General features: G+C 35.7%; 1 protein-coding gene across 20 annotated transcripts in view; it reads right to left on the reverse strand.

Moving 5' to 3' along the window:
* Positions 1-24,774, reverse strand: part of CCDC91 (coiled-coil domain containing 91) — a 353,160-nt gene that overhangs the window by 167,995 nt on the left and 160,391 nt on the right. For all 20 annotated transcript variants that reach the window (XM_058743233.1, XM_058743225.1, XM_058743235.1 and 17 more), the window contains one exon: positions 69-146. In XM_058743233.1, the coding sequence (XP_058599216.1) occupies positions 69-146 (78 nt within the window). The remainder of the gene's footprint in view (positions 1-68; positions 147-24,774) is intronic.

A 24,774-nucleotide genomic window follows, 5' to 3' on the forward strand; every position in this document is an offset into this window, starting at 1 on the left:
TATGTGTATAAATGTTTTATGAAAGTATGCTAAAGTTTAAAAAAGAAAACAGACTCCCAAATCTCTACCTTATATTCATCCACAATAATGCTGAGAGCTTCATGACCAGCTTTCCTCATGTCTTCCAATTCTTGTTTATGCTTGTCCTGAAAAACAAAAACAAAAAAATAAACCATGATTTGTTCTTTCGTTTATAAACTAAAACCACTGACTTTTGCATTCATGAATGACTGAGTGGTTTGTGGCACATCAATGCTTTGGCTAAAAAAGAGAAAAAATAAACTTCTGTGTAAAAGTATTAGGGAGGACTGAAACAATGAAAACTTACAGCGAAACAATAACTGAGAGAGGAAAACCATACTCAAAAATGAGAAAACATAAGGCAATGGCATTGTCTCTTGGAACATTTGGCAATTCTGGACTTGAATCAAGAGACAGGAAGGCCTGTGTTACTTCAATGAGCTTGGGCTTCTACATATTTTTTATTACTTCTCCAGTAATATATATATACCAGTAGTTTAATACATAACAAAGTTGGAGAACCACTGGATTAGGGTGATCACCTCCCCATTCTACCTTCTTAGGAAAGGAAAGGATGAACTCTCTTTGGAGAATGTTAATATCCTACAAAGACTTTCTAATTTTTCAAACACTCTGAATAGCTTTCAATACAAAAGTATCAGAGAGATGACAACAGATGAGACCAAAAACACAGAAAACACAAAGACCAAAGGAATAGGCCCATGGAGGATTTATATATTAGCTATCAAAGAGTTTAAAACATCTATGATTCATATGTTCAAGAAAGTAGAGGAGAAATAAAGAAAATTGATAGGATACAGATTTTCAACAGAGAACTGGAATTCATGAAATAGATATTTTACAGCTGAGAAATATGCACTATTAGTAACTCAACAGATGAGGTAAACAGTAAATGAAACAGCAGAAGGGAGGATTATACACCTAAAAGATGGGGCGGGGGAAGAGACTATAATAAAAAGAGAGGCAAAAACTATGGAAAACACAAAATACAAAACAAAACAAAAAATACAAAAAAAACAAAACAAAAAAAAAAACACCAAAAAATGAAAGCATTTAAAACAACATGGGACAGAGTAAAAAGATTAAATAGACATGTAACAAAAGAGAATCTTTAAAAAAAAATCCAAATTAAGAAAAAAAGGGAAATGCAGTATGATGATAAAAATAAAATTGAGAAAAATTAAAAAATGCGAATTTCCAACATCATACATGAATTAGGATATTACATTTACCTACATATACTTCTTTTAAAAAACATTAAGATACTATACAATATTTCAAAAAATTAAATTTTAGATAAAATTTAAAATCTCCTAGGAAAAAGCACAACTTATCAAAATTTTTAAAAAGATGAAATAAAAAATCTGAATAGTCCTATATACCTAAGAGGAACTGATGTTGCATTAATGTAAAAAAACAAACAAAAAACTTCTGACCAAGAATTTCTAAGACGAGATTACTTAACAGGTGGTTTTAATAAACATTTAAGAAAGAAGTAACGGGGCGCCTGGTGGCTCAGTCGGTTGAGTCCGATTTGGGCTCAGGTCATGATCTCGTGATTCATGGGTTCCAGCCCCGCATCGGACTCTGTGCTGCTAGCTCAGAGCCTGAAGCCTACTTTGGATTTTGGGTCTTCCTCTCTCTGACCCTCCCCTGCTCGTGCTCTGTCTCTCTCTTGCAAAAATAAATAAACATTAAATAATTTTTTTAGTAAAAAAAAATTAAAAAGAAAGAAGTAACAAATCTTACACAAACACAAACTCTTCCAGAGAGTAGGAAATGAAGCAATACTTCCCCACATTTTTTATTAGGACAGTATATCCCTTATACTAAACTCTGCAAAAATATTTAAAAGAAAATAAAATTATGAGCCATTCTTTTATGAATACAGAAATTCTAAACAAAGATTAAAATTCTAAACAAAGTATAAGCTAATTGAGTCTAGCAATATATTACTAGAATAACACATGTCAACCAAGTGGGATTTATTTTAAGAATATCAGGTTGGGAGAAGTGACATACAGAATTTCAGGTTTGAATCACAAAAACCTCCTACACAGTCTTCCACACTGCCTTTCTTCCCCTACTTGCTGGTGGATGTGAATGCCCAAGATGACAATGAAAGCCAGGTTCTGCAGATGGCACAGCCTCTGCCAGCTTGTAACCCTGAATGACTGCATCATCACCCTGATGGACTGTGAGAGAAAATTAAATTTCAACTATATTTAGAATGAAAGATAATGCCAATAATTTTTGTCCATTTACTGCTGCCACTTGCTCATTCATCATCTCCCCTCATTTATTATACCTTACTGATTTAACAGATTCTCTTTCATTATTAACATCTAATCCCCCCTTTCTGGTACATCCCTTTATATACCTCAGTGTGAATAAACCACTATTTCCCAAAACTGCCTAAACACAAAGAATCACCAGAGGCACTTGTTATAAATACAGACTTTTGTTGCTACGATTATCAGTCTATGGCTCAGCAATCTTTCTGAAGTCATTTTTCCATCTCTATGAGAGTTATTTTACTAAACACTAATAATAGTCCAATTACTTGGTTAAGCAAGTGATACACTATTTACACTAAAAACAAGCAAATAAATAAGAGTATCACTACCAACTCATCACTTTGGATCTCCCATTCATGTCAGAATATCTCACAAATAATATGTGACTGTTTCATACAAGGACTTAGGGAGGACAAAAAGCATCAATCCATGTGCTAAATATTAACACAGATTTTTCTCTTTTCAAGATTAAAAAAATGTAAATAGTAATAGGTATTCTGACATCTTCTTTCCATATCATAGTGGATCATCTCAGGCAATTCTTGGGATGCTTATGTTCCACCTTCAGGCCAAGGATTTAGGAGAAGCTCATACAAAATAGGCAACTATGGTCAAACTATGGACATGAACAGCATATATTAACATATTAAACTTCGGACAAACTGAGAAGGAATTATGTTGAACTTTACCAAAACCAGCATTTTCCAAACTTAACTAATAAAATAAAAATTTACTTTTTTTCTCTCTTGACAATGCCTATTACTAACTAGTCTCTTCAGTTTAAAATTCAGAAAACTGGGAACCAAAAAAGTCAAAAGCCTTAGAGTTAATTGGTCTGAGTAAAGCAAATTACCCTAGATCCACTAAGTAAAACTGAGAAGGTATTCTACTTTCACCTAATTACAAATTAAAGATGAATATGAACCATTTCAATTATCAGGTTTGATAATTCAATAACTATAGTCCTGAATAATGACACAAATCATTAATTTAAAAAAGTACTGATGTGCTTAAAAAAAGCACAGAGTACAACGTACTGAGCAATTCATAAAAAAGGTATTTTCTTAAGAGACATAAGTAACCAAAATGTTCTATGACATTACATTTTAAATCACAATGAACATTTTATCCATGGCTGTATCTTCTAGAGAGAAGGAATTATCTGGATTATGCTGAAAATTCTCATTACTGACATAATGGGTTTCGATAATCATTTTACATATCAGAACTAAAATTTTGACTATTATATTCAATATGTACTTCATAATTTTTAAATGATATGGAGATATTCAGTAATATTCATCATAAATCAAAGTAGAAAATGTAGATTCTCCCAAGTACTATGAATATACAGTTACTGATGACCTAAAATTTTCCCAGATGCCATTGTTTCATACCAAATTTTCTCAGTAAGCATCATATTTAATTTATACAATTACTAAGTGCCAGACTGCTGACTTTGGGAATAAAAAGATGATGAAAAATATAATAGTTATCTTCAGTCTGATAACATAAAAGATTGAGTAACAGTGTTAGATTAATCCAAAGCCAGATAAATACAAGAAAAGTAAAAAACAATGTGCCTTATAAATATAGATGTAAAACTCTTCAATAAAATAGCAGCAAACAGAATCCAACAGCATTTTAAAAGGATTATGCACGAAGGACCATGTGGAATTTATCTCATGAATGCCAAGGTGGTTCAACATACAAAAAGCAATCCATTTAATATACTATATTAAAAAAAGGAAAAAAAACCCCACATGACCATCTCAGTATGCAAAAAAAACAGTCACAAGATCAAACATGTTTTCTTGATAAAAATAGTGAACAAACTAAAAATAGGAAGCAACATCCTCAACCTATCTGATAAGAGGCATCTGTGCTAACATCATACTATTGGCAAGAGACTAAAAGCCTTTCCCTTAACATCAGAAACAAGATAAGGATGTCCACTCCTAACACTTCTATTTTACACTGTACAAGGCATTAGGAAAGAAAAATAAATAAAATATAAATAAAATATAAATAAAAGGTATCCTAAGAAAATACTAGATTAGATGAAGAAATGCAACCATTCCTATTTTCAGAAGACATGTTTTTATATATACTAGAAACTACAGACTTATTAGATCCAATAAACAATAACTATTAGGCCTAATAAACAGGTTAAGCAAAGTTATAACATAAAAGGTCAACACAAAAATCATGTGTATTTCTACACATTTGCAATTCCAAACATGAAATCAAGAAAAAATTTCTATTTACAATATCATGGAAAAAGTACCTAGGAATAAATTTTACCAAAGAAATACAAAACTTTTACATTAAAAACTACAAAAAAATTGTAGAAACTTAGTAAGTGGAAAGATATCCTGTGTTACTGGAATGGAAGACTTAATGTGTTGTGACTAATCTCCAAATTTATCTATAGATTCAGTACAATCCCTACCAAAATTCTAGTGGCTTTATTTTACAGAAACAGACAAGCTGATCCTAAAATTCACATAGAATTGCAAGGGATTATGAATAGCTAAAACAATTTCGAAAAGATGAGCAAAGTTGGAGGGTTTGTGTTTTCCATTTCAAAACTCAGCACAAAGCTTCAGTAACCAAACAGTGTGGTACTAGTATAAGGACAGGGATTTAGTTCAATGGAAAATAGAAATGAAAGATCCAAAATAAGTGTATATGTCTATAATCAACTATTTTTACAAAGTAACAAGGGCAATTCAATAGCAAAGAAATAATCTTATCAACAGATGATGGTGGGACAATTGAATCCACACAAAAAGTAATAAATCTGGAACCCCACTTCAATGATATACAAAAATTAACTAAAAATGGATAAATCCCTGAATATAAGAGCTAAAACAAACTCTTGAAGGAAAAATAGGTGCATATCTTTGTAATCTTGGATTAGGCAATGGTTTCTGAAAATAAGTCACCATGAGCACAAGCAAATAAGAAAAAAAAAAACACATCAATTAGATTTCATCAAAATTTAAAGCTTTTGTGAATCAAAGGACACTAATAAGAAGGCAAAAAGGCAACCCGCTCCATATTTGCAAATAATATATTTGATAAAGTTCTAATATCCAGAATATATAAAAACAAGTCTCATAACTCAGCAACAAAAAGATAGACAAATTTTAAAATGGGTAAAAAACTAAATAGATATTTCTCCAAAGACACAAATGCCCAACATCATTAGCTATTATGGAAATTCAAGTTAAACCATTCAAATCCACTAGGATAGCTGTAACACAAAACAAAGAAAGTGTCAGCAAGGAAGCGAAGAAACTGAAACAGTCCCACGTTGCTGGTGAAAATGCAAAATGGTGCATCCATTATGCAAAAGAGTATAGCAGTTCCTCAAAAAATTAAATACAGGGTTACCAAATATCCCAGAAATTTCACCCCTAGTTATACACCCAAGGGCAGTGAAAACATACATTTGCACAAAAACTTGTACACAAACGTTCATCATGATGTAATTAATAATAGCCAAAAGGCAGAAACAATGCAAATGACACCAATGGGCTGGATAAACTGCAGAATTATCCATGCAATAGAATATTATTCACCCACAAGTGGAATGAAGTACTCATGCTTGCTATAACATGGCTAAACCTTGAAAACATGCTAAATGGAAATACTCAAACACAAAAGCCATATATTGCATGATTCCATTTTATATGAAATGTCTAAAATAGGCAAACCCAGAGACAGAAAGTAGATTAGCAGTTGCTGGGTGCTGCAGGAGGGGGAATGAGGGGTAACTGCATAAGGGGTTTCTTCTTGAGGTGATAAAAATGTCTGGCAGTAGATATTAGTGACTGTTTAACAATATTGTGAATATACTAAAAACCACTGAATTACATACTTTAAAATGACTTAAATGATGAATATTATATAATGTGAATTTTATGTTAATTAAAAAATTGATGAAAGAAAAAAATTGTATGTTTATGTCATTTTAATTTCTAAGCTGGGTGGTGTTTTATTTCTTTGATTTTGTATTCATTTATAATTTTGTTTCATTTTTATCAGAGAATGCTGGTTTTATTATTTTATTTTTTGGAATACATTGAAGTGTCAGGAAGATTCCTTATAAAAAGACCATTAGAATAACATTCTTTAAGTTTTTGAATGTTGAGAACCATTTGCATCTTTTTTTTTCAACGTTTTTTTTTTTATTATTTATTTTTGGGACAGAGAGAGACATAGCATGAACGGGGGAGGGGCAGAGAGAGAGGGAGACACAGAATCGGAAACAGGCTCCAGGCTCTGAGCCATCAGCCCAGAGCCTGACGCGGGGCTCGAACTCACGGACCGCGAGATCGTGACCTGGCTGAAGTCGGACGCTTAACCGACTGCGCCACCCAGGCGCCCCCATTTGCATCTTTTAAAACTGAACATTAGTTAGCCATACATAAATCCTCAACTCACATCTTCTTCCCTTGAGTATTTTAATTGTGTTATATTATTTTTTGGCATGAAATTTGCTTTTTAAAAGTCTCAGATGGATATAATTTCCTTTATCTTACATTTTGGTTGCCTAAAATTTATTTTCCAAACTGGGTGACTTTTGAGAGCACAGGGGTTAGTATTAATAATAATACAAGAATAACAGGCATAAATATGAACTGTCCTGGGCAAAATTGTAAAAAGCAGAAGTGATTATATTTAAATATCTGAAATGTTCTTTTGAAAGTTACTTTCTTTGAAGTCACTAGAATATTTCTCACAATCGACTGTCTGGGGTCTATTCTCCAGATATACATGTATACTTTCAAAATCTAAGATGCTAGTCTTCTTTTATTTCCTGAAAGTTTGATTAATTTTGTTTCTTCATATACTTGTTTCACTTCTTCAGTTTTTCTTCTTCAGGAACTGCAGTTATACACATACTGGGTCCGTTTTGCTTATTTCTTATAATTATTCCTTTCTCTCAAATCCTTTCTTCATTTATTTGTTATTTTTCTTTGTGCCATCTTTTATTTTTCTTTCTTCCTACAGTGCTGCACTCATTGTGTTATTCTTTCAAGCTTAGTCCTCATTTTGTGAGTTTTTTTAAAATTTTACTTCTCTTCTTGTGTTTGTCAGTTATCTCTTCTTATTTAACTGTTATCTTTTCTCATTTCTGAACCATTCTACTTCTGATTTATGTTATTCTTCAAAATGCTTCTATCTTTGTACACGGTCTCACCACAGTCCTTTTCTCTCCATGTTCCAATTGACTTTTAGGAAGAGGTTCCTGAATAAGGAATGAAATGGACCTAAACAACCTCCCTAGCTTTATAATTCTAGGGCTTCCTCTTCTACTGTTATTACAAGGTAATAAAATGTGCATGCATGAGTGCATGAGTGCGTGGTGTGTGTGTGTGTGTGTGTGTGTGTGTGTGTGTGTGTGTGTGTGTGTGTTTAATCAGGGTAGCCACTTCTCCTGTACTTTCTGATCTCTGCTTTCTCTGAGCCCCTCCTCTACCAGTACCTGAACATTCTCCTTCCTTTAGTGTGTTGTGCTACTCCTTACCATTTCCCTTCACCATGCACCTCTGTACCAGAAGGGTACTTTCACCAGGTATTTACTTCCAAGAGAAATGAGGGCTCAGAGCACTCTTACAGTTTCAGGTGCTATCCTCGGATCTGTCTTCTAAGTCCTCTACTCTGTCGGCAATGGTTCTTCTGGGGCAGCAATTTCTGTCTGGATCACTAAACACTTGGGACCATCCTAAACCCTCTTTATATTCCGCTCTGTTACTCTAGCACAGATGTGATAGACATATATGTCTCATTGTTGTCAATAGTTCAGCTCTATTGCTTAGGCTTTAGAATTCATTCAAACAAGTGTCATCTACTTGTTTTGTTGTTGAATACAGTACTTAAAACTTTTTTTTCTTTAACCATCTTAGTCTAATTTTGCAAGAAAATCTGATAAGATTCAAAAATCCTGCAGTCACTGCTTCAGCCATCATCATGCCAACTCTACCCCTTCCTTCTTGGAATATTTTGTTTACATGGTTCTCTTCCTATCTATTTCTTCTGTCTTTTCTGTTGTCTCCTTTTCACTGCCGTAACTTTGAAATGTAGAGGTTCCCTGGGAATCAGATCTCCTCTTTAACTTCTTCAACCTCTAACTGACCTTAAATTAATTTTATTACCTTAAATATTATCTATGTGCAACTCCTTAATTTATATCTCCAACCTTGTCATGGCTGATCCCCAGATATATATATCCGACTATGTATTAAGGTTTTCACATGGATATCTGAAAGAAATCCAAGTTCAATTCGGGAAGATGAAATTTTACTTGCCATTGAATATATGTATCCCAAATGATGCCCTGTATAAAGAAGAGAGGGAGTGGACAGGACTTGAAGGCCAAATATATTTGGGAAGTGAAAAAGGGGTTTCATTCTTCATCAAAGACAGAGAATTTTCTATCATAATAAGTATATTAAAAATGTATTTAAAACCTGGGTTTCGAAAGGGGGTTATTTAATAGACTAACATACATGTCTGTTAAGTGAATGAATGAGATTATGATCAACATTCTTTTCCTGATACAAGCTCAGCATATAAATTAACAAATATTTTTGGGCATGTTTCTTTATCTGTTAAATGACAGAGTTGGATTCAATCATTTTCTAAAATACCCTTCCAATTTTCTTCATGCTATTCTATGATACAGTATGCTAAAACTAGACCAATCGACCTCCCTTTGCTTACTTCAAAGTTATTGACCATAATCATACAACCACATTGTAACACAGAAGGCTGCCTAGTTACCAAAAGAAAACACAGGAATAACCAGATAGTCCTACATGGCCTGAAATTTTTATTTCAGAATATAGAGCCAAAAATTTACAACCTATCTTCAAAGTAGTCAAAACCAAATTTAACCACAATGATAACTTTCTTTCAAAATGTCAAACCCAAAAGCATCACTAGAAAGGGAAGATTCAGGAAAATGCTTTTACCTTAAATAAAATTATAGACTTTTTAAATAAGAAGAGACTTGAAAGGTAAGCCATTCCAATGCAGTCATTTTGTAAATGAGGAAACTGAAGCCTAGACAGGTCAAGTAGTTTGTTCAAGGCCACTTAGTTCTGTAAGGGCAGGGTGAAGCCTGAAAGAGATCTGCTGATAGCTCAAAGTTCACTGAAAAATATCCCATCAAAGACTGAACTAACTTGAGTATATTCCCAACTCTTTATCAAAGGATTTGTTTTCTATGTAAAACTCAATAACACGCAGACTCATATGCCATAAGTCATGCATTCTGATTAAAGTATGGCACAAACTGGTTACTCTTGGTAAAACTTGACTTAGTTATTCATCAAATTATTCTGCCAACCAGAAATTTTGGTCTGACAAGAAAGGTGGTAAAGTAAGTTGCTTTTCAAAGATTATCAAAAGCACATTCCAACAATTCTCTACTACCCATAACCACTCCAGATAGTAGCTCCTTGGCAAAATTATTAAATACACATGAGTCTACTACCCTTAATATGCCTGGACATGATAGGTATTGAAAAATTATTTGTTGAATAAGTACATATATAAATAGGAACTATACAATTAACAAATATAAGTACTTCACACAAAAAAATGGGGTATTAGCCCTTTTTTTTATACTGATGACAAACTCATTTTGGGCATCTGAATCAAGATTTATACAAAAAAAAATTTAAAACTAAGCTTATGGCACAAACTGATAAACTTTTCTCAATTAACATTATATTATTGTTGGCCATTAACAAACCAAGTATAACAACCCATATTAATCACATCTAGTAAATGCACAGTAACAGGATCCTGTGCCACACAGATGGTTAAAAGCCAATATTTGATTGATGTATGTGGAATAACTTACTACAGTACTTAAAAAGAGAGAGAAGAAAGAAACAGGAAGGAAGGAATGGAACTTCAAAGACCAATTAACCATTATATTCTACCTATTAGAAAGCAGTTGCTTCTCACCTTCTAAATTCTTTGGCCAAGAGCAAGTCTATAATTAGAGTGAACATAATTTACACAAGGTAATTAATAATGTCTGATTGAGAAAGGTTTTCCAATATAGGCTTCACCACTTTCTCTGAAGCCACAAGATTACATCCCTTTCATAACAACTAATCAACTATATTGGATAAGGCAGCTATAAACACTTCCAGATATTCCAAAAGGAAATTTGCAGGGCAAGAAATCAAAATAAAGATAATGGGATAACAACCAACCAATGCACTGAAAAGGTTCTGACTGAGAAATGGTCAGAACCACAACTAACACACCAAAATCTATAGAATCCAACACACCGAAGTAACCTAACTATAAATGTCAGAGAAGCACAGATAAGAACAGATAATCCCATATGCATCTACTCTGTCAAAACATAACAAAAATGACAAAACACCATTTCTCCATCTCTCACTGACCCTATAGTTGACAATTACAACAGGCCTACTTAATTTCTTTAAAAAAGTAGGCTTCACTGGCATGACACAGCATTATACGACAAGAAGTCTTTCCCAATGAACAAATGCTTCATCTCTTATCTCCTCATTCTACTTCATTTCTTAGTCCCTCTATACAATGAGTAACAAATAACAGCCTATAACAAAATCCTTCAAAATGATACCAAGTCAATCCACAGACGAATTCAAATATTTAGCCAAACATAAAAAAGGAGAAAAAAAGTAACAAAATCATGTAAGAATCACTTTAAAGGTATAAAGTAGTATTACAAATGGAAATAGAGCACTTTCGCCATAGTAAACTATACCCAGTACTGAAACACATAGGTTAATATATCTGTGCTTTTAGCTTCAGATTCCCAAAATTTTTCAAAGAATTAGTTTTCAACTCTGGACCTAGCCCATTAATGGCTGCCTTAACACACTGTATGGATTTCATCAACAAACAGATTCCAAAACTATCAGCTTTGCTAAATCCTCTCAATCAAAAACAAGATAACAAAAACTCCTTATGGAAGTTTCCAAACAAATACAATGATGAAGGTATGCAAAGAAACTCACACTTTATTCACACTACCAAAGAAGTAATTGAATTTTCTATACCCTAACTTACAAAACCATATGTAACAATATTATGTCCATGTCTAAACCAAAACTTGAAGGAAAGGAATTAGCAGTTAGAAAATTAAGAATACATAAGCGGGTCACACCTAATTCATCACTCTGGATATGAAAACAATTACCAGTGAAATTCATAAAAGAGGATCATACATTTACAACAGTGCCATTATTGTTGTCATTATCATTTCTCCATTAGCACATCTCTTCTACCAATGGCAATCTGTTCAAGAATTGTCAAATTCTGCACAGCCTGAGAATAATCGCCTCTTGTATAACTCTGGCTAAATTCCTGGCTAATTTGTTGATTGGCCTGGTCCTATTCCAACTGCTACTTCAATGCCACTTTATTATTTGCTCCAATAGGAAAGGTATAAACTCCACTCTGCACCAGATTTAAAAGAAATGACTATTTATCATCAACTTTGTTAAAGTTATGAAAAACAAAGTGCTTTGAGAAGCAGATGAATAAAACTAACTCAAGCCAAGCAGGGGAAAAAAGAAGGAAGCGGAAAGGAGGGAAGAGAGATGAAGGAAAAGAGGGAACAAAGGAAGGAGAAAGGCAAGGAGAAAGGAAAGAACAGACAAGCACATAGTTTGTGATCATAAAAAGGGCTGCACCACTTGTACCAGGATGATTACAACAAATCCTCCCTACTTTTTTTTTTTTTTTTTTTTTTTATTTATTTTTGGGACAGAGAGAGACAGAGGATGAACGGGGGAGGGGCAGAGAGAGAGGGGGAGACACAGAATCGGAAACAGGCTCCAGGCTCCGAGCCATCAGCCCAGAGCCTGACGCGGGGCTCGAACTCACGGACCGCGAGATCGTGACCTGGCTGAAGTCGGACACTTAACCAACTGCACCACCCAGGCGCCCCAATCCTCCCTACTTTGAGAGTACCCAAGAACAATCCTTCGCCAGCCAATGTTTAAAGAAAAGACTTATGCCTTATACATACAATAAATCTACAAACAACATAACAATCAATAAGGATGTGAACCTCTCTAAAACTCTTCCAATTTTTATGACTTTTTTCATTTTAAGCTTACCCTCCAAAGTTTAATTGTATCTTAATTCTGGTAATAGAAAGGGCCCTTCTAATAATACAGCTTCTAAAATATTTAATAGCTTGCTCAAGAGAAGAAAAATGGCTTAACAAGAAAAATCACTATATGTTTTGGTCATTTGTTTTTATATTGTGAGTGTTTCTGTCCACAATATTATAATATACTTTCACAATTTTAAATACAATGAAATTCACCTTCAGTGCTTATCATAGGTGGAAGATAGGCCCTAATCCCTGATATCTGTGAACGTAATAAAATTTGGAAATAGGGTTTTCACTAAAATACAATTAAGCATCATAAGATCAGATCACCTCAGATTTTAGAGTGGGCCCTAAGTACTGTTTAGTTTCCTTCTAAGAGAAAGGAGAGTGAGAGTTGAGACACAGTGATACAAAGGGGAAAGCCATGTGAAGATAAGGCAGAAATGGGAGTTATGCTGCCACAAGCCAGCAGACACAGGAAGAGGCATGGAAAGATTCTCACCCAGAACCTGTGGAGGGAGTAGAGCCCTGACAACATGTTGATTTTAGACTTAGGACCTCCACAGCTGTGAGAGAATAAATTTCTGCTGTTTCCAGCCACTAAGTTGATGGAACTCTAGTATATCAGTTTCAGGAAAGTAATTCAGATTTTGGTGCCAAGAATAGGGGTGCTACACAAACACCTAAAAATGGGGAAGTAGCTTAGGAATTGGGTAGTAGACAGAGGCTGGAAGAATCCTGTGGTGCTAGACAAGAAAACACCTCATGTGCTTTCAAGAGGTGGCTGGTAGACATATGGATGTTAAGGGCAATTCTGGTAAGGGCTCAGAAGGAAGTGAAGAGTAAAGTAGCAAAAGCTATCAAGTTAGAAAAATGATATATCATCATGAACAGAATCTTGGTAGAAATGTGAATGTTAAGGATGCTTCTGTGAGGTCTCAAGAAAATGAGATACATGTTATTGGAAACTAGGTGACAGGTGATCTTTGTTATATAGAGTGATAGAAAACCTGGCTGAATTGTGTTCTACTATTGGGTGGAAAGTAAAACTTCCATATTTAGCTGAGGAGATTTCTAAGCAAAGTATTGAAGGTGTAGTAGTCTGTTTTCTCCTTGCTGCATATGGTAAAATGCAAGAAGAAAGAGATAAATAGAGAAAGGATATGTTAAGCAAAAAGAAACCAACACTTGATCATTTGGGAGGTTCTCAGTCTATCCAAATAGCAAATGATGCTAGAATTAGGAAATTCACATCTGAGCCATTAATGGGCTAGGTCCAGAGTTGAAAACTAATTCTTTGAAAAATTTTGGGAATCTGAAGCTAAAAGCACAGATATATTAACCTATGTGTTTCAGTACTGGGTATAGTTTACTACGGCGAAAGTGCTCTATTTCCATTTGTAATACTACTTTATACCTTTAAAGTGATTCTTACATGATTTTGTTACTTTTTTTCTCCTTTTTTATGTTTGGCTAAATATTTGAATTCGTCTGTGGATTGACTTGGTATCATTTTGAAGGATTTTGTTATAGGCTGTTATTTGTTACTCATTGTATAGAGGGACTAAGAAATGAAGTAGAATGAGGAGATAAGAGATGAAGCATTTGTTCATTGGGAAAGACTTCTTGTCGTATAATGCTGTGTCATGCCAGTGAACCCAATCAAACATCTGCCAGAAAAATAAATAGCATTATGTAGAAAGATCTGTGGAGAACCCATCTGTCTAAGGCATGAATCTCCTCAACTTCCACAGAAGATGCATGAGGTTTTTAAGAATGTTGTACCAGCAGAAATACAGCAAGCCTGGACTGAGACTACTCCTACACAATTACAGTAGAAGAATAAAGGACAATTCTCTGGAGAGGGCAACACGGGAATACCAGGAACAGATGAAGGCAAGACCACCACTGAAAACAGGAGATTTACTGAAAGTTTATATCAAGTAGTAAACCACAGAAATCTTTCCCTGTGTAGTTGGATTATCCTCAGCAGGTAGGAGACTAAACAGGCCTTCTATTCAAAATGTAATACAATCTAGAAGAAAAGATAGGACCAGTGCATAATTTGTGGGTCACAGTATGAAACATAAATGTGGAGCCCTTACTTAAAAATTAAGAATTTCAAGATGGCAACAGTACATCAGTAAACCAAGCATGGTATCCCTGAAATCACAGGGCGCTGTGCAACTGCACAAGTTGCATGCTCATGAAGCCAGCCCTGCTTAAAAACACTGACAATGGAAAAGTGACAATCAACAACCTTGTCAGAAAACCCTACAGTGAAGCCTCCTCTATAACAAGCCCATTCACTAACACAGAACTTCCAGTCAACCTTCTGTGCCCCACTCTTTAGAAGAGATAGTTATGGGGATGGCTGGGTGGCTCAGTCAGTTAAGGTCCGACTCTTGGTTTGGGCTCAGATCACGATCGCACAGTTCATGAAATTGAGCCTGTGTCAGGCTGTGCTCTCAGCACAGAGCCTGTTTAGGATTCTCTCCCTCCCTCTCTCTCTGCCCTTCTTCCACTCACATGCATGCATGCATGCTCTCTCTCAAAATAAATAAATAAACTTAAAAAAAAAAAGGGAAAGAGACAGAGAGTGAGCTGTGGATCAGTCATTTAAAGAAAGCCTCTAATGGGCCACTTAGGTGGCTTAGTCGGTTAAGTGTCCGACTCTTGATTTCGGCTCCATTCGAGAACTCGTGGTTCGTGGGTTCAAGTCCCGCATTGGGCTCCAAGCTGACAGCAGGGAGCCTGGTTGGGATTCTCTCTCTACCCCTCCCCTACTCTCTCTCTCTCTCAAAAATAAATAAACTTAAAAAAAAAAAAAAAAGCCAGAACACAGCTGGGGCGCCTAGGGCTCAGTCAATTGAGCATCCGACTTCAGCTCAGGTCATGATCTCACAGTCCGTGAGTTCAAGCTCCGCATCATGCTCTGTGCTGACAGCTCGGATTCTGTGTCTCGGATTGTGTGTCTCCCCTTCTCTCTGCCCCTCCCCCGCTCATGCTCTGTCTCTCTCTGTCTCAAAAATAAATAAAAACATTAAAAAAAATTCTTTTAAAGCCAGAACACAGTAACAGTAACAAAAAAGGGGAAAAAAAAGCATCTTGAAAGAAACATTATGTAAGAATAAAAAAATAGTAACATCAACAACTTCAAATAAATAAAAGATATAACATCCATAAAACAAGTACCAAATGCTATAAAAAAAAAAAAAAAAGAACAAACAAAACTCTTGGGAATTCAAAACATAGTATGTATGAAAACATCAGAAGAAGAATTGAAAAGTAAAGTGAAACTTTCTCTTCTCCAGAAAGGAGAGAAGAAATAAAGGAATGGGAAACAGATACAGTGGATCCAGGACCCAAATAATGGTGTTACAGAGAAGAGATAATAGAGATTGTAATCCAAATAACAAAGTTCATACAAGGAACTTCCGAGATCCAAACATTATACACTAAAGGGATGCCTCAAGTTCCTCCACAATGGACAAACATGGGCTAGGAACTTATCTCCAGCACTAATACAAACTTAAAACGGCATCCAGGAAAAACACAACTAGATCATCCACACAGCTTAATATTTACAATATTGCTTTGTTTACAGAAAGTAAGGAAATTTCCAAAGAGCAAAATAGTTTTTAAAAAGCGTGAACTGAAACCCAATTTTTATACAGGAAGCATTCCTAAAAAGTCAAAGTTGTCTCAAGGACAAGGCCATTACAGGATTTTCAATCAGAATAGCAAGTCCTAAGGTGGCACCAAATAAAAATAACTAGTTATTAGACAATTACAGTACAATAGAGACCCTGAAAAATGTACCAGGATAGTGCCAGGCCAGCTGATACTCCCTGCTCCCAAGAAAAACAAGCATAAAACACCTGTGAAAGAATTCTCAAGTAGGGCCCAGAAATTTAATTAACTGCGATCAAATATATATGAGTTAACAATAAAAATTAACAGAACAATTGCATGAAAAAAATCATAATGAATAAGAATACACAAAAAATAATATTCCCTTAAAGATAAATAAAAGGTTGATCAAGAAAAGACAAGCAAGTATAATATGTGATTTAAGTATCAATAACATTTACATAACCATTATAATGTAAATACTAAATACTGATCTGATAAAATTTATGATATAACTATAGTGAAAGAATAAAGAGTCTCTAAGTATAGATTGGACACAAGAATTTATGGCAAATAAAATATCCAAAAGTAGCAATATATTTTAAGTGCTACTTGGAAATACTGGCATAGGGGCACCTGGGTGGCTCAGTCAGTTAAGCATCCAACTCTTGATTTTGGCTCAGATCATGATCTCACAGTCGTGAGATCAAACCCTGCATCAGGCTCTGCACCGCATGTGAAGACTGCTTACGATTCTCTCTCCTTCTCCCTCTGCCCCTCCCCTGCTTGCTCACTCTCTCTCTCTCAATCTAAAAAAAAGAAAAGAAAAGAAAGAAAGAAAAAATATATATATATGGGCAAAAATACTAATTTAACATGTTGAAAGTGGTTGCAGGGCACCTGGGTGGCTCAGGTGGTTGAGCATCTGACTCTGGCCCAGGTCATGATCTCTTGGTTTACAAGTTTGAGCCCCATGTCGGGCTCTGTGCTGACAGCTCAGAGCCAGGAGCCTGCTTAGGATTCTGTGTCTCTTCCTCTCTCTGCCATTCCCCTCCTCACACTCTGTCTCCCTCTCAAAAATAAATAAACATTTAAAAAAAAAAAAAAGAAAGTGGTTGCTACTGGGGGTGGTGGGCAGAAAAATGGCAGGAGCAGGGTAAACACCTGGAAATGTTGCTTTCGTAATAAAGTGTTGAGAATTATATGACTCTTTAAACTATATTTATAATTTTAATAAGACCTAAAGATGGAAGCATTACCTGCATTAGATCTTACACTCTGCAATAACTATATAAGGTAAATGAATAAATAACCATAAAACCCAGACTCTCCATATTAAGTAACAATGTCTACCAAATGCATAAGGTTACCTGTACAAGGGGACTGAAATAAAAGGTCAGAAACCACTTAAATTATTACCATGGGGAACTTACCAAATAAAAAAGTTTTTTTATTCAATAGATTATTAAGAAACTTATTACACTGAAATGAAATAATCTAAGATACGTTCTTAAGTAAAAGAGCATATGATACCTTTTCTCTTTTAAAACAAAAAAATAGGAGGAAATGAATACAGGCACAGCTCAAAGATATGTCTGGTTTAGTCCCAGACCACTACAACAAAGGGAACACTGCAATAAAGGGAGTCAATTAATTTTTTGGTGTCCGGTGCAGATAAAGTTATGTCTTCACTATACTGTAGTCTATTAAGTGTGCAATAGCATTTCGTCTGAAAAAACAGTGTATGTACATTCTTAATTAAGAGTTATTGCTGGGCACCTGCGTAGCTCAGTCAATTGAGCGTCCAACTTCGGATCAGGTCATGATCTCATAGTTCATGGGTTTAAGCCCCTCATTGGGCTCTGTGCTGACAGTGCAGAGCCTGCTTGGGATTTCCTCCCTCTCCTCTCTCTCTCTGCCCCTCCTCACCCCCATTTGTGCACTCTTTCTCTCTTCCAAAAGTAAATAGAACTTAAAAAATATATATTGCTAAAAATGCTAACCAACATCTGAGATTTCAGCAAGCCCTAATCTTTTTGCTAGAGGAGGGTCTTGCCCTGATGTTCATGGTTTTTGAATGGCCAGGGAGATGGTTGAAGGTTGAGGTGGCTGTGGCAATTTCTTAAAATAAGACAACAATGATAGGTTTAACACACTGACTCTTCCTTTCATGAATGATTTCTCTGTAGCATGTGATGCTGTTTGAGAACATTTTACCCACAGCAGAACTTCTTTCAGAATTAGAGTCAAATCCTCTCAAACCCTTTACCAGCTAAGTTGATTTACTATTCTCAATCCTTTCTGTCATCTCAATAATTTTCACAGCATTTCACCAGGCATAGATTCCATCTCAAAAAACCACGTTCTGTGCTCATCCATAAGAAGCAACTCCTCATCTGTTACAGTTTTGTCATGAGATTGCACTAATGCAGTCACATCTTCAGGCTCCACTTCTAATTCTAGCTCTCTTGCTATTTCCACCTCATCTACAGTATTTCCTCCACCAAGGTCTTGAACTCCTCAAAGTCATCCATGAGGGTTAGAATCCATTCTCCCAAAGTCCTGTTCATGTTGATATTTTGACCTCTTTCCATGAATCACAAGTATTGTTAATGACATCTAGAATGGTGAATCATTTCCAGGTTTCAATTAACTTTGCCCAGATCCATCAGAAGAATCACTACCTATAGCAGCTGTAGCCTTACCCAATGTATATCTTAAATAATAACCCTTGAAAGTCAAAATTACTCCTTGATCCACAGGTTGCAGAACGGATGTTGTTGGCAGGTATAAATACAACATGAATCTCATTGTTCACGTCTATCAGAGCTCTTGGATGACTAGGTATGTAATCAATGAGCAGTAATATTTTGAAAGGAATCTTCTTTTATGAGCAGTAGGTCTCAACAGTGGGCTCTAAATATTCAGTAAACCATGTTATAAGCAAATGTGCTGTCATCGAGGCTTTTTTGTTCCATTGATAGAGCACCGGCAGAGTAGATTTAACGAACTCTTAAGGGTCCTAGAACTTTTAGAATGGTGAATGAGCGTTGGCTTCAACTTTAAGTCACCAGGCGCATTAACCCCTAATAGGAGAGTCAGCCTGTCCTTTGAAGATGTGAAGACAGCACAGACTTCTCTCTAGCTATGAAAGTCCCAGATGGCATCCTCCTCCAAAAGAAGGTTGTTTCATCCACAATGAAAATCTGCTGTTTAGTCTCATTAATTATCTTAGCTAGACCTTCTGGATAACTTGCTACAGCATCTACATCAGCACTTGCTACTTCACCTTGCATTTTGAGGTTATGGAGATGGCCTCCTTCCTAAACCTCATAAACCAAACTCTGCTAGCTTCCAACTTTTCTTCCCTAGCTTCCTCACCTCTCTCAGCCTTCACGGAAATGAAGAGTTAGGGCCTTGCTCTGGAGTAGGTTCAGTTTAGGGAATATTGTAGCTGATTTGATCATTTATCCAGACTATTAAAACTTTCTCCCTATCAGCAGTAAGGATGTTTTATTACTCATATCATTCATGGGTTTACAACAGTAGCACTTTTAATTTCTTTCAAGAACTTTCCTTCGCGTTCACAACTTGGCTAACTATTTGGTACAATAAGCCTAGCTTCCAGCCTATCTTAGCTTTCAGCATGCCTTCCAAAGCCTATTCATTTCTAGCTTTTGTGTTTGTTCATTTGAGAGAGGGGAGATGGGCAGAGCGAGGGAGAGAGAGAGACAGACAGAGAGAGACAAAGAGACAGAGAATCTTAAGGAGGATCCACACTCAACACAGAGACCAACACAGGTCCTGATCCCATGATCCTGACATCATGACCTGATCCAAAATCAAGAGTCAGACACTCAACCAACTGGGTCACAAGGTGCCCCACTAGCTTTTGACTGAAAGTAAGACATGTGTAATTCTTCCTGTCACCTAAATACTTAGAGGTCATTGTAGGGTTATTAGTTAAGCTAATTTAAATATTATTGTGTCTGAGGGAATAAATAGGGAGGCCTAGGGGAGAGGGAGAGGAGACCAGCTGAAGCAGTAAGAACACACACATTTATTAAGCTCACTACCTTACATGGGTGAAGTTCATGGTATCTGAAAACAATTGCAATAGTAACATCAAAACACCAATGATCATAGATTGCCATAACAAATATAATAATAATGAAAAAGGTTGAAATATTGTGAGGATTACCAAAATGTGATACAGGGACATGAAACAAGCAAATCCTGTTGAAAAGAGGCATCAATAAATTTGCTCAAACAAAGGTTGCCAAAAACCTAAGTGCAATAAAACAAGATATACCCATATTATAAAGAACTGAAGAGCACAGTTCCACCAGAAGATAACACTTCTTACTAATCTACTGGCTCCCACACACTCACTTATCTAGTCAAGGACTTTCAACTCCCCTCCCCTCCTCACCTCCTTCACTTGATCATCAATCTTCACATTCAACTCAATCAATCCTATAATGATATAAACGTGCTACAATATTTTTTGAAACTATAATATTATTTTCTATTAAAAAAATCCCTTATCCCACATGCACTGCAGTATTGTCTCTACTCCTTGTGCCTCCATTTCCCTTCCTCCCACTCTCCTAAATCCACTCCAGCAGGCTTCATTGCCCCAAAATACCAAAACTGCTCATCAAGATAACAAATGGCCTACTGCATTAGTTTTCCATTGCTGCCATACAAATGACTACAAACCTAATGACTTATAACAACACCAACTTATTACCTTACAGTTCTATAAGTTAGAAGTCAACATAGGTCTCACAGGGTTAAAACCAAGGTGCTAGGCAAGACTGTGTTCCTTTCTGGAGGCTTTAGGGAAGATCCCTTTCGTTGCTGTTGCCACAATTCAGTTCCTTGCACACAGTTTCTACATTTCAGAACCAGCAACAGGATGTCAAATTCTTCTCGTGCCTCTCTTCTCTCTATCTCTCGCTTCCTCTCTCTCTCATACACACATGCACACGCACATACACACACACGTACACATGCACACACACACATGAACCACAGCCATGAAAGTTCCTCTACTTCTAAGAGCTATGTGATTAAATTGGGCCCACACAAGATAACACAGGATAATTTCTCTATGTCAAACTACAGAATCTTAATCACATCTGTAAGGTCTCTTTTGCCATAGAAGGCAATATGTTCACAGATTCTGGGATTTAAGACGTGGACATCTGGGGATGGGAGGCGCATTATTTTGCCTAACACACCTATACAATAGTCATTTCTCAGTCTTCCTTTCTAACTAAACTTTCAGCAACATCTGACACACTGGACCATTCTCTCCTTTCAGAAACTCTGTCTTCTCTTGGCCAAGACAGCCAACTTCTCAGTTCTCCTTCTACCCTCCTGGCTACTTCATCCAAAAATCTCCCTTTACTAACTCTTCTTCATCTTCTCCGAATACTGGAGTGCTTCAAATTCCAGAAGTAATGATAATGGGGATGATTAACTAATAACAAGAAATGGCTAAACAGAACTGAAGTTTTCAAAGGAATCCTGAGTGTAATAGGCCAAATAATGGTTTCCCAAAGATAAATACATCCTAATTCCTGGAACCCGTGAATATCTCAGGTTACATGGCAAAGGGGAATTGAGGTAGCAAATGGAATTAGCATTGCCATCAGCTGGCTTTAAAATAGGGAGATTATCCTGGCGAGTCCAATACCATCACAAGAGTCCCTGAATGTGGAAGAGAGCAAAAGAACGTTCTGGGTCAGAGAGATGCGATAGGAAAAAGCCACAACCAGTCATTTCTGGCTTTGAAGATGGAAGGAGGCCATGAGCCAAGGAATGTGGGCTGTTACAACAGCACAGAATTCTAATTCACTGGTGTTCCTGCAGTACTGTCAGAAAGTTCACAAACTCAAACTATTTTCATAAAAATACTGAGATATTATTTGTCCTTTTTACTCTCATTCTCTCATGAATATACAATGGATTTTTCCAAACATGGAAAAACCTGTGATATCACCAAAGACTGAACAAACCAGAAGATAAGAGAATCCAGAGGCCTTCCATGAAATCAGAGAGTAAAGAGATTTGCAGAAATGTACAATGCTACTCCTCTCACTAAATTCATTTTTAGTTTGGAAAATATAGTGATGTTTTCATTTAAAAATGTTATTTTAGGGGTGCCTGGGTGGCTTAGTCAGTTGAGCGTCCGACTTCAGCTCAGGTCATGATCTCACTGTTCGTGGGTTCAAGCCCCTTGTTGGGTTCTGTGCTGACAGCTCACAGCCTGGAGCCTGCTTCCGATTCTGTGTCTCCCTCTCTCTCTGCCCCCTCCCACTCATGCTCTGTCTCTTTCTCTCAAAAATAAACGTTAAAAAAAAATTAAAAATATTATTCTATGTGATTTACTACTGTTTCTTAAATAAATTAACACATATTTTTTTTTAATTTCAGTTTTATAATATAATATGGTGAATATCAATAGATATAACCCACAAAATCAAAAGCTCTTTGGGATCCACGACGATTCTGATAGGCGTAAAATGGTCCTAAATACCACAATGTTTCAGAACCGTGGATATAGAGTCTACTATGTGCCAAACATAGCTCTAAGTAGTATGCATTTTAACACACATAACACAATAACCCTAATAAGTACTATGTTTATTCTTATTTTATAGTTGAGGAAATTGAAGGTCATTAGGAGCAAGCAGCATGAACTTAACCAAATAGCTAAAGCTTATTAAGAAGCTGAGCTAAAATTTAAACCTCAGCATTCTGGCTCATGTCTGGCTGAATATAGCCTCTTAGGGTTCAAACCTCTCTACTGACATTTATGTTGAAGCTAATCTCATCTAGCTGCATTGTTTAAATGCTCCAGCCCCAAGCCTCTAGCTCCAGACTCTTATACCTATTGCCTATTCTACATATCTAACTGGATGACTAAAAGTCATCTCAAATTTAACTTTCTCCCCGCTGAACAGATTCCCTCTCCCCCTCAAACATTTTCTTCCCTCAGATTTTCCATGTCAGTCAATGGGAATTGTTTAAGCTTCTCAGACCAAAGATCTGAAGGGATCTCCTTCATGCTTCACAGTAGTCTGTCAGAAATCCCTACCAGCTCTGCTTTAGAAACATACCAGAATTCAATCACCACTTTTATTTGCTGCTACCTAGTTCAAACCATCTTCTCTTCCCTGGAATACAGCAATAGCCTCCAACAGGTTTTCTGCCACCTATATTGTATCTTTTCTCCAGAGCAGCCAAAGTAATTTGATTTTTTTAATTAGAGCCAATCACTCTTTTGTTTAAAACAGCTTTCCGTGTAAATTGGAGTGAAATCCAAAGGCCTTACCTTAGCCTACAAGGCCTTACATAATCTGGCACTATGGTATCTTTCTAATCTTGTATACTATGATTATCTCTTCCAGCAACCCAACCTCCTTGCTCTTTCTAAAAACATGAAATAGAACCTTACCTTTACAGTTTCCTTTACCTGCCCCACCTCCCACATATGCCCAAGATCCATAAGGTCTGTACTTTTCTCTCCAAAAAGCCTATTGTGAGAAAGGTTTTCCATTATTATTTTATTATACCCTATCATTTTCAGCTCCTTTATTCTGCATCATTTTTTTTTCAGTAGCATTTATTATGTCCTGACAAACTATAAAATTATCTATTTGTTCCATGTCTACACTGCCACTAAAAGGCAGACTATATATATTCAAAACTTTGTCTCTTGGGTTCAGAGCTTTTTCCCCTAACAATGTCTGGTGATTTGTTGCTAACTACTTATTAAGTGTTCATTAAGTGATTAATCTAGGAAAAATATTCACAGTAAAACCTATGACATAAAAGTATCAGTAGTAGTTGGTTAGAAATATTACAATCCTAGAAGGAAAATGTTCAAAGTTGGGAATAAGTAACAGGTAAAAAACAAACAAAGAGTACCTGATGAAAATACTTTTTAAATTCAAAAATACTTTTTGAATTTAAAAATTCAAAAATTTAAGGTGATGCTATTCTATGAGTTTCAAATAACAAAAATTTTTAAGTATAATTTAAGTTGAGCAGTAAGTCAAATATGAGCCAAAGACTGATGATTTAACTTGGCCCAACATTTCATGAGACTGATTTAACTCTAAATTTTCATCCTCTGATCCAGTAATTTCTCTTCTAATAATATACACTAAAAAGAAAATCATAGATCAAGACAGGCTTTTCTACATAAAGATATTCTGGGATAGCATGATTTTAAAATAGTAATGAAAAGAAAAATAATAATCTAACCATACAACGAGATAATTTTGAAAATTATGGCTCATTCCTATAATGGAATATCATGGAGTTATGTTTGTAAAGAATTCATAACTATATGAGAAAATGTCTATGTCGGATAGATAATAGCATATAATTCGTATGATTCTGACCACATTCATTAAAAAGAAAAACATCAAATGCACATTATTTAGTGGAAGTATTATGGATAATTTTATGATTCCTGGCATGGAAAACACATCTCCAAGGAATAGGGATTACCTTCAAAATTATGCCATAACTTGAAAGAATGATAGCAAAATTTACCATTTCAAATCAGGGACAATTGGCATTGAAAAACTACTTGATACTGAGGCTTTAATAAACACTCAGTAACTCGAACCAACA

Source organism: Neofelis nebulosa, chromosome 8, assembly GCF_028018385.1.
Source record: "Neofelis nebulosa isolate mNeoNeb1 chromosome 8, mNeoNeb1.pri, whole genome shotgun sequence".
Taxonomy (NCBI): domain Eukaryota; kingdom Metazoa; phylum Chordata; class Mammalia; order Carnivora; family Felidae; genus Neofelis; species Neofelis nebulosa.